Source organism: Macaca nemestrina, chromosome 3, assembly GCF_043159975.1.
Source record: "Macaca nemestrina isolate mMacNem1 chromosome 3, mMacNem.hap1, whole genome shotgun sequence".
Lineage (NCBI taxonomy): Eukaryota > Metazoa > Chordata > Mammalia > Primates > Cercopithecidae > Macaca > Macaca nemestrina.
This window is the reverse complement of record NC_092127.1, coordinates 90,225,722-90,242,212: the sequence shown is the minus strand read 5'-3', so window position 1 is coordinate 90,242,212 and position 16,491 is coordinate 90,225,722. Positions and strand designations below refer to the sequence as shown.

Sequence of the window (16,491 nt, the reverse complement as noted above, 5' to 3'; positions counted from 1 at the left end):
CCTGTAATTCCACAGTCAATGTTAGAAGACAAATGATTTGGACAGTTTCCAACTTAATACTCCTCCAACTTCCCTGCCTTGGGTGAGTTAGCACGGTAATACAAAATGCTTGGAAATAAACTTGGAAAAGATATTCCATAACTTGTTAGCTTGAAAGTAGGGGAAAAAGAGATAATCCAAATAAAAAAAAAAATAGAAGAACTGAATAATCTGTCCTTAGATAAAAACCACAAATCATCAATATGAAAATATTTTGAAACTTAAATTTTAAAATGCAAAATTGAAAATACTGAAATTGTTTTCCCAAATCAGACTGGGACCGACCTGATTGGCAACAACTTAAAAGACTAATCACACAAGTTGGCAAGGACGTAGAAACCAGGAACTCTCAAACTATTAAGTCAATAAAGCAGAATAATGCAACAGTATCTGTGCAAAAGTTGTTAAAGGGTAATCTTTGTTCTAGGAGATCTAAAATTTTACCCTATAAATATATTCACACAAGTGCACAAGTATATAAGTATGTAAATTATAGCACTGTGTGTAAAAAGAAAAATCTATACAGCCATTAATGTAAGCCTAATAAAATACATGGCTGTATATGAATATAATAAAAGACGGCAGTTTAAAACTATGAGGTATAATCTGCACATACAAACAGAAAAGTCAACCGTATAGACATTTGTATTAAAAAGTATACATATGTGCATTTAATACTTCTGGAATACAAACCAAATTTAACATTGACTACTCTGGGGAGTAAAGAAAAGTAAAACGCAAGAAGTGAATAATAAGAAAACTGCCAACATTGGAGCCATAAAACATAGTACTTTTCCAAATGATACTTGCTATTTTACACAAAAAGTAGAATTTATAGAGAAACTGAAGTCCCCAGGGATTTCATTTTAAGCTTTAAACTTTTTTTTGTTTGTTTTCCAAACTGATGAGGACACTTAAGAATCCCTTCTTAGACTCCATTCAAGCTGTGAGGGATATACGCCTTGTTTTACTTCTCCCCACAATAAGAGCGACACCAAGAACTGGGTTCACAGACAGCTAGAAGATATACAGAGTTTGTTTTATATCACTGAAAAAAGTGAAAAAAAAAAAAAAAAATGTGGCTTTTGGTGCTACTATTAGGTTAAACTATATAAAACTGCCACTAATGAATTGTTCAACCTAATACATGTGGTACATTGCTTTCCTGAGGAAGGATTTTATCCTTTATAGACTGTTTGACCTTTGATATCCCACTAGCTGACAATCTCCATTGTCTAAAAATCTGATTTGTTCCTCATTAGAGGAAATACTGAACCAAAGGGTCTCCTATGAGAAAACTGCATACAGCATATTTGAACTATTTATTTCACTAGGTCTTCCATGACGAATAAAGGAAACATTTTTAAAAAATTAAGATCATAAAAAAAATTTTAATAAATGAAACTAAATTATAAATAGATTTGTGGACTCTTTTAAGTAGAGAGTGAATGGTCTGCCCTAAAAAAAGTAAATAAAAAGAAAAAAAGACAAGGAAACGAATTGAAAGAACCTTAGAAGTTAATTCCAATTTACTTTCCTCTACATTGTTACAATGTTTCTAAACTGCCATTTTCTTCCCACCATCAGCATTCAGTGAACTCAAGTTAATTCTCACATACCCCAGAAAATAAATAAAAACAAATCTACTGGAAAGGAGTGGGAAGAGTTGGGAAAAGCCATATAATAAACTAATACTCAATTGCCTGCTACACTGTTAACTATGAAAACTTAACTAATTTTAATCTGTACCTTTTTCCTCTCGTCTCTCAGTTACAAACCAACCAATCTTCAAACTCCACATTCCCTGGCTCTCCTTTCTCATTCTCAGTCCAGCTTCAAGTCACCTGTTCTTCCTCTATACATCTGTATATCTCCTATTCACTCTTCAAACTGCCCTAATCTTTTTTTCCATGTTTTATGGAACTACACTAAAACACTTTGTCCTAAGTCAGTAGGGACTTTTACAAAAGTGTTCAAATCAATGGATATTTTGACACCTTGCTTCATTTGACCTTTTTAGCATGTGCTATGAACTTACACCCTATCTTAGAACAAACCACCTTCTTGGTTTCCATGACCACCACTGTCTTTTTTGTGTGTGTGTGAGATGGAGCGCGATCTTGGTTCACTGCAACCTGCACCTCCTGGGTTCAAGCAATTATCTCACCTCAGCCTCCCAAGCAGCTGGGATTACAGGCGCCTGCCACCACGCCCAGCTAATTTTTGTATTTTTAGTAGAGACGGGGTTTCACCATGTTGGCCAGGTTGGTCTCAAACTCCTGACCTCAGGTGATCCGCCCGCCTCCACCTCCTAAAGTGCTGGGTTTATAGGCGAGAACCACCATGCTGGGCAACCACCACTGTCTTTGTATGTCCATCCTTCATAGGTATTCTTCTTCAACAAAAGCCCTCTATGTGATGCTAGTATCCCAGGTCTTTGTCACGAGTCAAGTGCACTTCTCCTTAAGGGAACTCATTTACTAATGTGGCTTCCATTACGACCAATACTTTTCAAACTAATCTCTCACATAGTTCCTTTTGAACTCAAGACTCACACATGAAACTGTCTGCTGGTCATGGATCATCCAAATGAAAACAGAACCCTCAACCTTAGCATATCTAAAACTAGTCTCATAATCTAACTTTGCCTTCAAACTTGCCCTATTCACCATTTACCTTGTGGCCTAACTCAGAAAACCTAAGTGTCAGAAAGCTTACCTGTTCTGTAGAGGATGTTTAATATAGTGTTCTGGGTTAGCAACCTCCTGATTAGATTCCGTTTTCTCCTCTTCCGTAGTCGGGGGATTAGGAGTAGGGGTGGTTTCCTAGTGGAAAATAATATAAAACATTAAATTTCTTAAGACATCTATGACAGCAATATTCTAACTAAACCTGAACTGACATGCTGATAATTTTTTTTTTTTTTTTTTTTTTTGAGACAAGAGTCTCTCTGTTGCCCAGGCTGGAGTGCAACAGTGCGATCTTGGCTCACTGCAACCTCCTCCTCCCAGGTTCAAGCAGTTCTCCTGCCTCAGCCTCCTGAGTAACTGGGATTACAGCTGTGTGCCACCATGCCTGGCTAATTTTTCTATTTTTAGTAGAGACGGGGTTTCACCATGTTCGTCAGGCTGGTCTTGAACTCCTGACCTCGTGATCTGCCCACCCTGGCCTCCCAAAGTGCTGGGATTACAGGCATGAGCCACCACGCCCGGCACTGATATTTTTTAAGAAGGAATTAAAGCAGATTGCTTCATAAAACAGACCACCCAGACCAACCTCTAAAGAACCATTCTCTATTCTCATATATCTTCATTAAGAGCAAAAAGAAAGGGATTTCTCAAATCTGAAAATGTAATGATATTTATAGTTACCCTTCCACTTGCACTTTTTTTTTAAATAGCAGGAAGACAGTCACAGACTATGCAACAAAGTTGGGAAAATCTGCTATTTTTCTTAACATACCATCATATTGAGATACCGCATATGGTATTGAAGCGGGTATCAGGAAGGATAGAGGATTAAAACTAAAGTTTCAAGAGTATGACAACTATATCACTGGGCACAGTGGTGCATCCCTATAATCCCAGCTACTCGGGAGATTAACAGGAGGATTGCTTGAGACCAGGAGTTTGAGACCAGCCTGGGCAACACGGCAAGACCCTGTCTCAAAAACAAACAAAACAAAACTATATTATGATGACAAAAAAGCTTTGTAAAGTGATCAAGTCAATGATATGCAGGTCTTACCTTCATGGCATACTGTTTACCCTATGGTAACCTAAAAGTTTGGCAGCTTAATATTTTCAGTGGGCCCTAACAAGATGGACATTGGCTTGAACTTAAATCTTCTCTTAGGCTAGGCATAATTAACATTGTCATCTAAAAATATCAGAAAGAAAACAAGGCTGGGGACAGTAATTTAAAATAGGTGTTCACCACATTCTTCCATGTACCTCTTCATACTATCATAAATTGTCAACAAAAGAAAAAAGCCAAAGAAAGGCACTAGGACAAAGACTGATACCAAAAAAAGGGCAATGCAACAAGTGTTTAGAAATCAGACTGAAGCAGCAAACAATAGAGATCTATGTTAACATAATAAGATATGTAACTCGAATATTTATTATCTAAAAGACCTCAGAGAGCAGAAAGGTGGTAAATATTTATTTGAAAGAATATGGGTTTTCCTGTATTTTATGTTTCTTAGAGATGGGGTCTCACTCTGTTAACCAGACTGGAGTGCAGTGGGTAATCATAGTTCACTGCAGCCTCAATTTCCCTGGCTCAAGCAATCTTCTTGCCTCAGTCTCAAGGGTAACTGGGACTACAGATAGGCACCACCTTGCCTCAGTCTCAAGGGTAACTGGGACTACACATAGGCACCACGATACCTGGCTAATTCTTTTTTATTTTTAGTATAGACAAAGTCTTACCATGTTGGCCAGGCTGGTCTCAAACTCTTGAGCTCAAGCGATCCTCCCACCTCAGCCTCCTAACGGATATGTTTTTTCTTATCAACATATGACATGTATAAGAATTTCTATTAGCCTATAAAGTCACCCAGAACAGAGACCCTGTCTTGATCTCACTCAGTAATCACAGTACTTAACCCAATAGGAACTTATTGACTTCATTACTTAACTGAATAAATTTAAATGTTTACATAGAATGGTTAAGGCCTGAAAATTGACATACAGTAATTAATGCCTTAAAACCAAACATTTTTATCAACATTTACTTACCAGTAAATTTAAGTGTTCAAACAGATGATAATTACTGAATGCCATTTCCTATCCCACTAGCTTAAAATTAATGATGGGTTTCCAGGCAGACAGTGGGAGTCTCAATGAAAACAATGAGAGACTGGCAGGCAGGTAGGCTTTAGGGGACAGGGTACCAGAGAAAAACTGCTGTAGATGAGAAGTGGGCTCCTCAATATATGTAAAAATCCCTCACAGGTTTTTGGCTAACTTCTAAACTGGCACTTTCAGAGTGTAACTCTGGTTGGCCTAACAGAGAACAAGAACAGCTGAGCCAAAACTAGAGACTGCACAGTATTTGTGAAACATAAGTAGAATGGGTACAGGGACTTATGTCTGTGACTCCAGCACTTTGAGAGGCCAAGGCGAGAGGACTGCTTGAGTCCAGGAGTTTGAAAACAGCTTCAGCAATACAGTGAGACCCAGTGAAGAAAGGGGAAGAAAGAAAAAGAAACAACCCTCTCTCAGATCCAAAAAGGAATACCAAAGAAAAGTCTTCAGCCTGCAGAAAAAAGATCCCAGATGGAGATGCAAAAAGAATGACAAGCACTTGAAAAGGTAAATATCTTATATAAACAACCATTAACAGTTTAAAGGAGCAATGATTATAATATGTTTTGGGGTTTCACATAATGATGGTCCTACCACAAGGTTAGGCATACAGGGGTTTTCAATGTTGAATATGCCAGTAAAAGATATTCTTCCTCTCAAAGTTAAATAGCACTGTAAATTCTCTTATATTTATTCACAAGCTCAAAATCCTCACTCTAAACCATTCACAACACTTATTTAAACCTTTCACCTCAGCAGCACATAAACAGTGAGTTACAATATGACTAATTACAAGTTTAAGGTGTCCAAAATAATGTAGTACTTTCCCTTCTTTTATGTTATTCCATTCTTTTCATTATTGGGAAAATGATGAAAGACTAAGATGGCATCAAATATTTGGACATATAGGAATTAAAAGCAAGTTATCACTCAGGAAAAACATATCCAGTTTCTAGAATTTTAAAAGTGTTTTGAATTAAAATAAAAGTCGCACTGTAAGTAACTGATACTAGTCTTCATATTAAGAACACATAATTGGCCAGGCACGGTGGCTCAGTGCTGTAAACCCAGCACTTTGGGAGGCCGAGGCAGGTGGATCACCTAAGGTCAGGAGTTCAAGACCAGCCTGGCCAACATGGTGAAACCCTATCTCTACTAAAAATGCAAAAATTAGCTGGGCGCAGTGGCGTGTGCCTGTAATTCCAGCTACTCGGGAGGCTGAAGCAAGAGAATTGCTTGAACCCAGGAGGCAGAAATTGCAGTGATCAGAGATCGTGCCACTGCACTCCTGCCTGGGCAACAAGAGCAAAACTCCGTTTCAAAACAAAACAAAACAAAACAAAAAAGGACACATAATTTTGTACTTTTCCAACAACTTAAAAAAGGAGCTACACATTTTGAAATGTGCGTGTATGTATGAATCAGTAAGTATACTAATTTAAAATCTTTAGTCTTCACTTTTAATTATATAAACATATTAGATTTTCAAACAAATGATGTGAAATACCATAAAAATTTTTATTGGGCATAGACAGTCTTCTTTTCGTATGATCTATATGGGAACTAAAAAACTGTTCAAGAAACAAGTTCTATTTTAAGATATATAACCTTATTTTTAAGGTTGCTTCCTATAGACACTAAATAGTTTTAAGTTTGCATTCAGTTTAAAAACAAAACTCTACTGCAAAATCCTACCATATTCCTCTCTCTACTCTCTTAGGCTGGTGTTTTCTCAATGACCAAATTTCACTGGAAATTACATTCTAAATGACCAATCTCAGGTTCTACTGAGGAATTAAAAGGAAAAAAATTAAATGACTAACATTTCTAGGTTTATAAACTATCTGGACAAAAAAGTAAAGACTAATTTAGCAGATTATGGCTAATCTCAAAGTAATCAAACACATTTTTAACCTAAAATAGGCAATCTTCCCTTGAAAAAGCATTGTGTAACACATTTTAGGTGGGTAGAATAGGGAGTAAGAGCGAGGCCATGGGATGGTGCTGTGTTCATCCAGGTAGTAACCAATGTGGCTGAAAGAGAGGGTTCGTGAAACCAGAGCTAGAATGGTAGGCTGGAGTGAGATTGTTAAAGGCCTCAGAGGTCAGGCTAAAAGTGAAGCTTTCATCTTGGGGGCAATGAAAGCCATTAACTAGAAGGTCAAAGAGATTAAATACAAATGGCAAGTAAGGGAACAGAAAAAGATAACCAATTTGAGAGCAAAGTATTAAACCTGGTTTAAGATTTGCTCAGTTTATCAGCTTCAAATAAAAATGTTCAGTATTGTAATTTAGCAAACCCAGGGCTGAATAAACTGTCAGAGCAACAAGAGAAAGTTGAAAGTGAAGAAAAAAAGCAAGCAAGGGCAAGAAAAGTCTAACAATTGGCTGCAAAGAATGTCAGGTAGTTTTTTACTACATTCTGCAAAAACTAGCACAGGTATAATATTAATCTTATGGGACAATCCTAATATTATAGAGGTAAATATTTCCCAGATCTAGCATCATTCTGTGATGTTTTCAATAAATCTGACTAAACTTTAGATTCTCCTCATCATGTTCAAGTCTACATTGCTTAAATTTCAAAACCATGATGCGCTTTTCCACGGTTTGGAACATTCAAGATTTCTCAGCAATTCTCAACCCAAATACACATATAAACCATTTCTTCTAAAAATAATGATGAGCCTTCCCCCTCAGAACACCCCATTTGTGTACTCCATTACCTTCATTCAACAAATATTTACTCACAGGAACTTCCAAAAAATATTTTTCCGGGTTAAGACAAATCACCCAACACCTTATTTGAAGTATGTAATAATCAGTAGTCCCCCTAGGCACTGGTTAATGGTTTGAACCAATAACTCAAGGTATAGTCCACAGACTACTACTACTGGTCCACAAACTGGTTATGGTTGACAGTGAGGTTAAGTATAGAAATGCAAAGTAAACACTTCGGAAATTTGTAGCAATTTGACAATTTTTTATCTGCTGAAACTAATCAAATTCAGGCTTACATTTTGTATGCATGTCTTCATCTTTATAATTTTACAAAAGTATTATATTAGAAATTAAAAAAAAAGAAAAGGCCAGGCATGGTGGCTCACCCCTGTAATCCCAACACCTCGGGAGGCCAAAGCAGGAGGATCTCTTGAGCCCAGGAGGCCAAAAGAGGAGCACCACTTGAGCCCAGGAGTTCAAAGACTGCAGTGAGCTAAGACAGCACCACTGCACTCCAGCCTGGCTGACAGAGTAAGACTCTGTCTCTAAAAAATTAAATTAAATGAAAATTTAAAAACAAACACAAACCAGTTTGTCGTCAGAATATGAGATGCACTGCTTCAGATCACACCCTCTAGAGCCACGTTCCCCATGTTGGAATCCCAGCTCTGCCATTCACAGCTGTAAATTCAGAGCAAGTAACTTTTGTGGCCTCAATTTCCTCATCTTAAAATGGGCATTGTGACATTTATCTCCTAGGATCACCATGGGGATTAAATGAATTAAAAAACAAAAGCATTTAAACTGTCTGGTACATGGGAAATGCAAAATAAGGATTGCTTTTTATAAAGTAGCTAAAAATTTTAAGCGGTTACCTGGCTTGCCATTCTGCAAATTTTTATTCAGAGCAAACTGTATGGCCAGACACTATGCTGAATTGTTTTATATGATTTGTTTTAGAAAGAAAAAAAATTTTTTACATTATATTTATCACTTTCCTCCTTCCTAAATTTTTTCTGATATATGTAGATATGGGTATTCCTCCCAGAACAATAACGATTAATGCAATATAAAGTCATTTTAAAGTAACATTCAAGTGAAGAAACCTACTTTTCCTACTTTTAAAGGTACTCCCAGATACCATATTTCCGCTTTTCTGTACTGAAGGCATCATATCTTTGGCCTCATGAATGGCTAAAATGTAGCATTGAGCTGAACTATTTATTACCAAGGAATAGCATAAAGGACATTGAAATCAAGCATCAAAATAAAGCACAAAAAAAGGGGCTAGAGGAAGAAAGAAATTATGTATCAGGCACATTTATTCACATACCATCTATATATATACCAGGTATCTGTATACCAGGCTCTGACTTCACTACCACAGTTTTCCTCTGATAACAGAAAAAGAAATCCCAGGTTTACCAATCCCTGGTGCAATAGGAGCCATATTGCAAAATGGGTATCTCAACAACACAGTCTGGATCCACCTCTAACCCCAATTTGATGAGTCCTTTAAGTCTTAAGATGAGTATGATAGGAGAAAATTTTCAGAGAACAACAGGGATTATTTAAGTGATGTAGGGCAAGCCCTTAAAACCCCTGTAAGGATCAGTTTCTTCCCTTGTAAAAAGTGCTGTGTAGGTTTTAATCAACAATCCAAGAGTCTGGCACTTAAGTGATCAATAACTGTCAGTTACCATTAGCAATCAGTACTTGAGATGACATTAACATAAGAGTTCAGAAAGGTAAGAGCTGAGTAAATGTGGCATGCTAAACTAGACTTCAAACTCTGGAAGAAGTTCGGCTAGTCCTTTAAATTTTAAGATGAGGAAATTTCAAGAATAGAAGATAAATCACTAACATTCATATCCCAGTAATATATTGAACAGGGAGTAGAAACCTAAACTACCTAGGGTATGCTCTCTAAATTTTTGTCCTGGCTCAATAATTTCTATCTATCCTCAAATCCTTACACCAGACCTTCCCCCACACCCCCAATCATATACACAGTAAGTGGGGATATGGAAAGAGAAAGAACTCGTGATTAACTTAGAAATAACTACCCAGATGACTATTACCACACCTAAATAATTGTGATACCAACACTCTCCCCCTTCCTGATGACACAAAATAAATGTGTTCAGTCAATGCTATAGCATCAAATAATGGGTAACAACATGACTGGTGACCCATATTCAGTAGCGCTTCCTTATATTCCCCCTTCCTTCACTTTCTGTAGCTAAATTGGAAAGACCAGCTGTGTCCATACTAGAAATGTAAATGCTACATATTTCAAAGACAGCTGCAATTATTTCTACAAGGTACTAATACAACATTCTAGTAAACTGAAGGCACTATATTAAATAAAGGTATGAAATAATGAGCAGAAGGATAGATAGACACAGTAAGAACAGAAAAGGGTGGTGCTTTATGATTTTGAAAAGCTCACACCTCATCCAAACTATGAGTTTTTACTTGATAGGTAACATTTACTAAGCAGCGACTACCAGGCCATGTGCTACATTATTTGCATACATACTACCTCAACATACTATAAATCATCTCAATCTAGTCAATATTCATGATCCTGTGAAACAACCATTATTCTCTCCACTCTTCAGACAAATCTGAAGTCCTGGAAAAGTAAACATGTCATTTAAATCCAGGACTACCAGGGTTTACGGCTAAGAACACCACATGTCCTAGTTCTACCTGTTTGTTGTTTCAGTATAATTGTTAATAGAACTCTCATTCACTCCCAAAGGTGGCCAGGACTGAATAATAAATTATATGGTTACAAAGATTCTCTTTCTAGGCAACATAAGTCTATAATATACACTGTGCTCTGCTCTACAGCCTCAGGCTCAACACCTTTGCTCATCTTGCCAATGCACGTCACTGCCACGAGGCATGAATGGTACAACTCACCCTTCCTCCCAGACACACAAAAAAATCCACCACCAGGAAAAAAAAGCAACTATATAGTGAGTTTGTATTATTATGCACAACAGGACCCTAAATACCCATTGGTCAAATATCTCACATATACAGGTAAGTGTAAGTAAAAACCTCTTTTATGTGTACAAATAACTTTAATGAGAACATTATTTAATAGAAATATGTAAACAGACTTCATACTTTTCTGTTCCTTTGTAGTATCCACTCAGTTCTCAGTTTTGTCCTTCATTTGACATATTAAATCAGGCAAAGAAATGTATACAATCACATAAAAAGAATCACGTTTTCACACTTGAACACACAGCAGTGGTCAAAAATAATGAAATGTAAACTGGACCCCATGATTTAATGCAAAAAACATTCCGTACAGAAAAGTTTCAGGCTTCTAACTTTACTGAATCCAGTACTAAATGTTCTTTATATTCCTCAGCCTTTTTCAAGTCTTTTTCACTTTCTAACATCCGCCAAAGAACTATGCAGCTTCCAACCTGTGCTGGCAATCAGAGCTTATCACCTGGGATTCTTGCAGAATTTCTGCCTGCTTTTTAATGGCATAATTTTCACCATCTTTAGCTTTCATTTTTTTTCTTTTCTTCTTGTTGTTTTGCTTCTTTTTCATGCATCACTTTTTTTTTGACCAACTGCTTCACCACAGTAGTCTTAATTTGTCTCAGGCCAGGATTAGCCATGGTCCCTCAAGCACCATGAGAAGGGTGGGACAAAGAGCCAGGGTAACCATGGAGGAGGTGGCTGTCAGTCCCCAGTTCTTTTCAAGAAACCATGCATTTCCTCACAGCACCCTCCCATATGTAAATTAGTGTAATTAATTAACTAGTACACAAGAACAACTATAGTCTTACCACCTGTCTTGTAAGGAATAAAAAATTTGGTAAAACACTAAAAGTTGCCTCTATTAAACTGTTTTGGTTTTAGCTTTGAAACATATATTTATAGTAAAGGAATACCAGCTAATATGGCATCACTCATAAAAATGTGGCTGTGGATTTTGCAGGTCTTCCTTACCTGTAATAAAGGATCAAAACTATGACTTTTGTACTCCTCCCTTAACCTAGAAAGTTGAAGTAAAAAAACAACACATGGAGATTTAGCAAAATACAAATCTTTCAACATTAAAACACTGCTCACATGGAAAAAATTTTTTCACATAAAAGACCCTGAGACATCATGTATCAATTATGATTCAAAAGATAGTACTTCTTAAAGTGCTTTTCAATTAATATAAAATGGCATCTAAACAATAACAAAAAATCACTGGTAGCTGGATTACTAAAGAAAAGAGTTGTGATGATGTGTACAAATTGTGCAGTGTCCAAAAATACTATAAAAATTCAATAGCTGTTTATTTAAATAATAACCAAATCACTTGATCAAAATTACTAAGTAGCACTAAACTCATGAGTGAATCGAGATGATTAAGTTTGCTGAGCTATATATTTCTGGATATTCAGCAAACTATACTTAAACATATTAATTAAAAAAAAATCCCAACAGTTCACACTTGCATTTCTGATCTTCAAATAAACAATTTTTAAACTTGGATAGATTCTTTTTTTTTGAGACAGATTCTCACTCTGTCACACAGGCTGGAGTGCAGTGGCATGATCTCGGCTCACTGTAACCTCCGCCTCCTGTGTTCAAGCAGTTCTCTTGCCTCAGCCTCACGAGTAGCTGGGACTACAGGCATGCACCACCACACCTGGCTCATTTTTTTGTATTTTTAGTAGAGATGTGGTTTCAACCATGTTGGCCAGGCTGGTCTTGAACTCCTCCTGACCTCAAGTGATCCACCCGCCTCGGCCTCCTAAAGTGCTGGGATTACAGGAATAAGCCACCGCGCCCAGCCTAAAACTTGGATGCATCCTTTTTTTTTTTTTTTAACCCTTTGAGATGGAGTCTTGCCCTGTTGCCCAGGCTGGAGTGCAGTGGCACGATCTCGGCTCACTGCAACTTCCGTCTCCCGGTTGTAGTGATTCTCCTGCCTCAGCCTCCCGAGTAGCTGGGATTACAGGCACACCTGGCTAATTTTTGTATTTTTAGTAGAGATGGGGTTTTACCATCTCCGTCAGACTGGTCTTGAACTCCTGACCTCGTGATCCACCCACCTTAGCCTCTCAAAGTGTTGGGATTACAGGTGTGAGCCACCGTGCCCAGCACATTCTTAACTACTAGAAAGAGTTGAAGGAGGCCAGGCGTGGTGGCTCACGCCTGTAATCCCAGCACTTTGGGAGGCCAAGGCGGGTGGAGCACCTGAGGTTGGGAGTTCCAGACCAGCCTGACCAACATGGAGAAACCCTGTCTCTACTAAAAATACAAAATTAGCCGGGCATGGTGGCGCGTATGCCTGTAATCCCAGCTACTCGGGAGGTGGAGGCAGGAGAATCACTACAACCTGGGAGGCAGAGGTTGCAGTGAGCTGAGATCAAGCCATTGCACTCCAGCCTGGGCAACGAGAGTGAAACATTGTCTCAAAAAAAAAAAAGAAAAAGAAAAGAAAAAAGAAAGACTTGTGGGCACCTTTTAACATTTTAAAATAAATTTTTTAAATGAACATTCTTAAGGGAGCACTAATATGTACCTACTGATCATATTACTTTGCACATATTATGCAGCTTAAGCCAACATCACAAATTCAGTTTGGGTTTGGGGAGGTGATAACACAGACACAAGAAATAACAGATGTGTGAACTAGGATGATAAGGCTAATGATAAAATTTAAATGTCAGTACTATTTAAACCAAAGGCTACCAGAAGATTCATAATTTAAAATAACTAGAAAAATTTACAGGCCGGGCGCGGTGGCTCATGCATATAATTCCAGCACTTTGGGAGGCAGAGGCAGGTGGATCACGAGGTCAGGAGTTCAAGACCCACCTGACCAACTTGGTGAAATCACATCTCTACCCAAAATACAAAATTAGCCAGGCGTGGTGGCGCATGCCTGTAACACCAGTTACTCAGGAGGCTGAAGCAGGAGAATCACTTGAACCCGGGAGAGGGAAGTTGCAGCGAGCTGAGATCGCGCCACTGCACTCCAGCCTGGGCAACAAGAGCAAAACTCCGTCTCAAAAAAAATAGAAAGAAAAAAGAAAAAGAAAAATTTACGTACGGCCAGGCACGGTGGCTCATGCCTGTAATCCCAACACTTTGGGAGGCTGACGCAGGCAGATCATGAGATCAGGAGATCGAGACCATCCTGGACAACATGGTGAAACCCAGCCTCTACTAAAAAATACAAAAATTAGCTGGGCCTGGTGGTGCATGCCTGTAATCCCAGCTACTCAGGAGGCTGAGGCAGGAGAATCGCTTGAACCAGGGAGTCAGAGGTTTCAGTGAGCCGAGATCGCACCATTGCACTCCAGAATGGTGAAAGAGCGAGACTCCATCTCAAAAACAAAAAAAAAAGAAAGAAAACAAAGAAAAATTTACATACGTTGAACATTATACAAAAGTAAAAAATGATTCAAAATATATCAACATTAAAATGGCATTAGGACCAGGGCACAAAACTGTTGACTGCAGTAACACGGTATTTTCCATTTCAATTATTCCTTAAAGCTTTATAGGAAGTATTTGAAAGGCAAATCTTTTAAAGAATTTAACTGCTATTTAAATGTTTATACATTTTAAAACTTAGAAAACATAACTAAAATTTCATGATACTAATTAAATTCTAGTGTTTTTTTTTTTTAAATCTATCTTTACATGTCACAGTTCAAACAAATGAGCAGTTACTGTTAAAATTCTATGTGTTTGGCCGGGCGCAGTGGCTCACACCTGTAATCCCAGCACTTTGGGAAGCTGAGATGGGTGGATCGCCTGAGGTCAGGTGGTCGAGACCAGCCTGGTCCAACATGGTGAAACCCTGTCTCTACTAAAAATACAAAAATTAGCCAGGTATAGTGGCACGTGCCCATAATCCCAGCTACTCGGGAGGCTGACTCAGGAGAATTGCTTGAACCTGGGAGGCAGAGGTTGCAGTAAGCCAAGGTAGTGTCACTGCATTCCAGCCTGGGCAACAGAGCAAAACTCCGTATCAAAAAAATAAATAAATAAATTATATGTGTTCATTTTTAAAAGTTAAAGGTTATAATTTCAATTTAAACTGTAGCTTTAATAAGGTCATTTTGTTTTCTGTAACAACTTCTTATCCAACAGATTTTTTTTCTTTTTCTTTTTTTTTTTTTGCCTTCAGAGGAGGGTATCACTGTTAACTTAGGCTGGAGTGCAGGGATGCAATCATAGCTCACTGCAGTCTCAAACTCCTAGGCTCAAGAGATGCTCCTGAATAGCTGGGACTACAGGCATGCCCAGAAAATTTTTAGAGACAGGTCTCACTATATTGCTCAGCCTGGTCTCAAACTCTTGGCCTCAAGTGATCCTCCTGCCTCAGCCTTCGAAATTGCTAGGATTACTGGTGTGAGCCACCACGTCTGCCTTTTTATGTACTAAGGTTTTAAAATCACCTTTCAAAAGAAAATATTTTGAAGAAATATATGCCTTAAAAAAATTTACAAAACCAGGTATAGTCAGTTTCTTATGTCCCCAGGATTACAGAGTGGAATACAACCTTCTATTTACTTAGTTTAAGTTAATAAACTATCAAGCTTCCAAACCTAAAAGGATCTACTGAGTTCCAAGTCAAAGCTAAATGGGAAAATAGAAAAATAGTAAAATTAAAATAAAAAGATCTATATTATTTAACCTAGTAATTAGACTTCTAAGAGACAATACATCTATCAACAGATATACCCAAAAGGTAACAGATAAACCATGGCATTTATAATGTAAGCACTAAACATGTTTGTAAGAATTACTTTAAAACTAATACAAATGTGGAGAAAAGCAGATTACAGAACTATATAAAAATGAGCACTTAAAAAAAAAAAAAAAAAAAAAAAAGGCCAGGCGTGGTGGTTCATGCCTGTAATCCCAGCACTTTGAGAGGCCCAGGTGGGCGGATCACGAGGTCAGGAGTTTAAGACCAGCCTGGCCAACATGGTGAAACCCATCTCTACTAAAAATACAAAAATTAGCCAGGCGTGGTGGCATGTGCCTGTAATCCCAGGTATCTGGAGGCTGAGGCGGGACAATCGCTGGAACCCAGGAGGAGGAGGCTGCAGTGAGCCGAGACCACGCCACTACACTCCAGCCTGGCAACAGAGCAAGACTCTGTCTCAAAAAAAAAAAAAAAAAAAAAAGAAAAGAAAAAAGAAAAAAGAAGCACTATTTTTGTGCTTTTGACCTATATTAAGAAGTCCTAAATAAACTGTAGTACATCCAGAAAATGAAACATTACTGAGTGCTAAAATAAAATGAGTTATCAAGCCATAAAAAGACACAGAAGGAACTTAAATGCATATTACTAAGTGAAAGAAGCTAAGCTGAAAAGGCTACGTACTGTATGATTGTAACTCTGTGATATTCTGGAAAAGACAAAAAGATCAGTGGTTGGTGGGGAGGGTATAAACAAGCAGAACAGAGAGGATTTTTAGGGCAGTAAATTATTCTGTACGATATTATAATCATAGATATATGTCATTATACATTTGACAAAACCCACAGAATGTACAACATGAAGAGTGAACCCTAATGTAAAGTATGAACTTTGGGTGACAATAATGTCAATTTAGGTTCATCAATTCTAACAAATGTGCCATTCTGTTGCAGGATGTTGACAGTGGGAAAGCTGTTCCTGCACAGGGGCAAGGAGTAAGTTACAGGAACTGTAATTTCTGCTCAATTTTGCTCTGAACCTAAAACTGCTCTAAGAAAATTAAGTAGTTAGTTTTTGAGACAGGGTCTCGCTCTGATACCCAGGCTGCAGTGCTGTGGCACAATCACAGCTCACTGCAGTCTCGACCTCCAGGGCTCAATCAATCCTCCCGCCCAAGCCTCCAGAGTAGCTGGGACTACAGGTGCATGCCACCACACCTGGCTA

General features: G+C 38.0%; 1 protein-coding gene across 4 annotated transcripts in view; it reads right to left on the bottom strand.

Annotated features, from left to right (window-relative positions):
• The window catches only part of LOC105486387 (eukaryotic translation initiation factor 4E), a 49,982-nt gene that overhangs the window by 18,926 nt on the left and 14,565 nt on the right, over positions 1–16,491 (bottom strand). For 2 of the 4 annotated variants that reach the window (XM_011749267.2, XM_011749266.3), the window contains exon 2: positions 2,758–2,864. In XM_011749267.2, coding sequence (XP_011747569.1) covers positions 2,758–2,864 — 107 coding nt within the window. Of the gene's footprint in view, positions 1–2,757; positions 2,865–8,159; positions 8,306–11,555; positions 11,602–15,951; positions 16,095–16,491 lie in introns of those variants that run through there. The other 2 variants (XM_011749263.2, XM_011749265.2) reach the window with 2 other exon arrangements.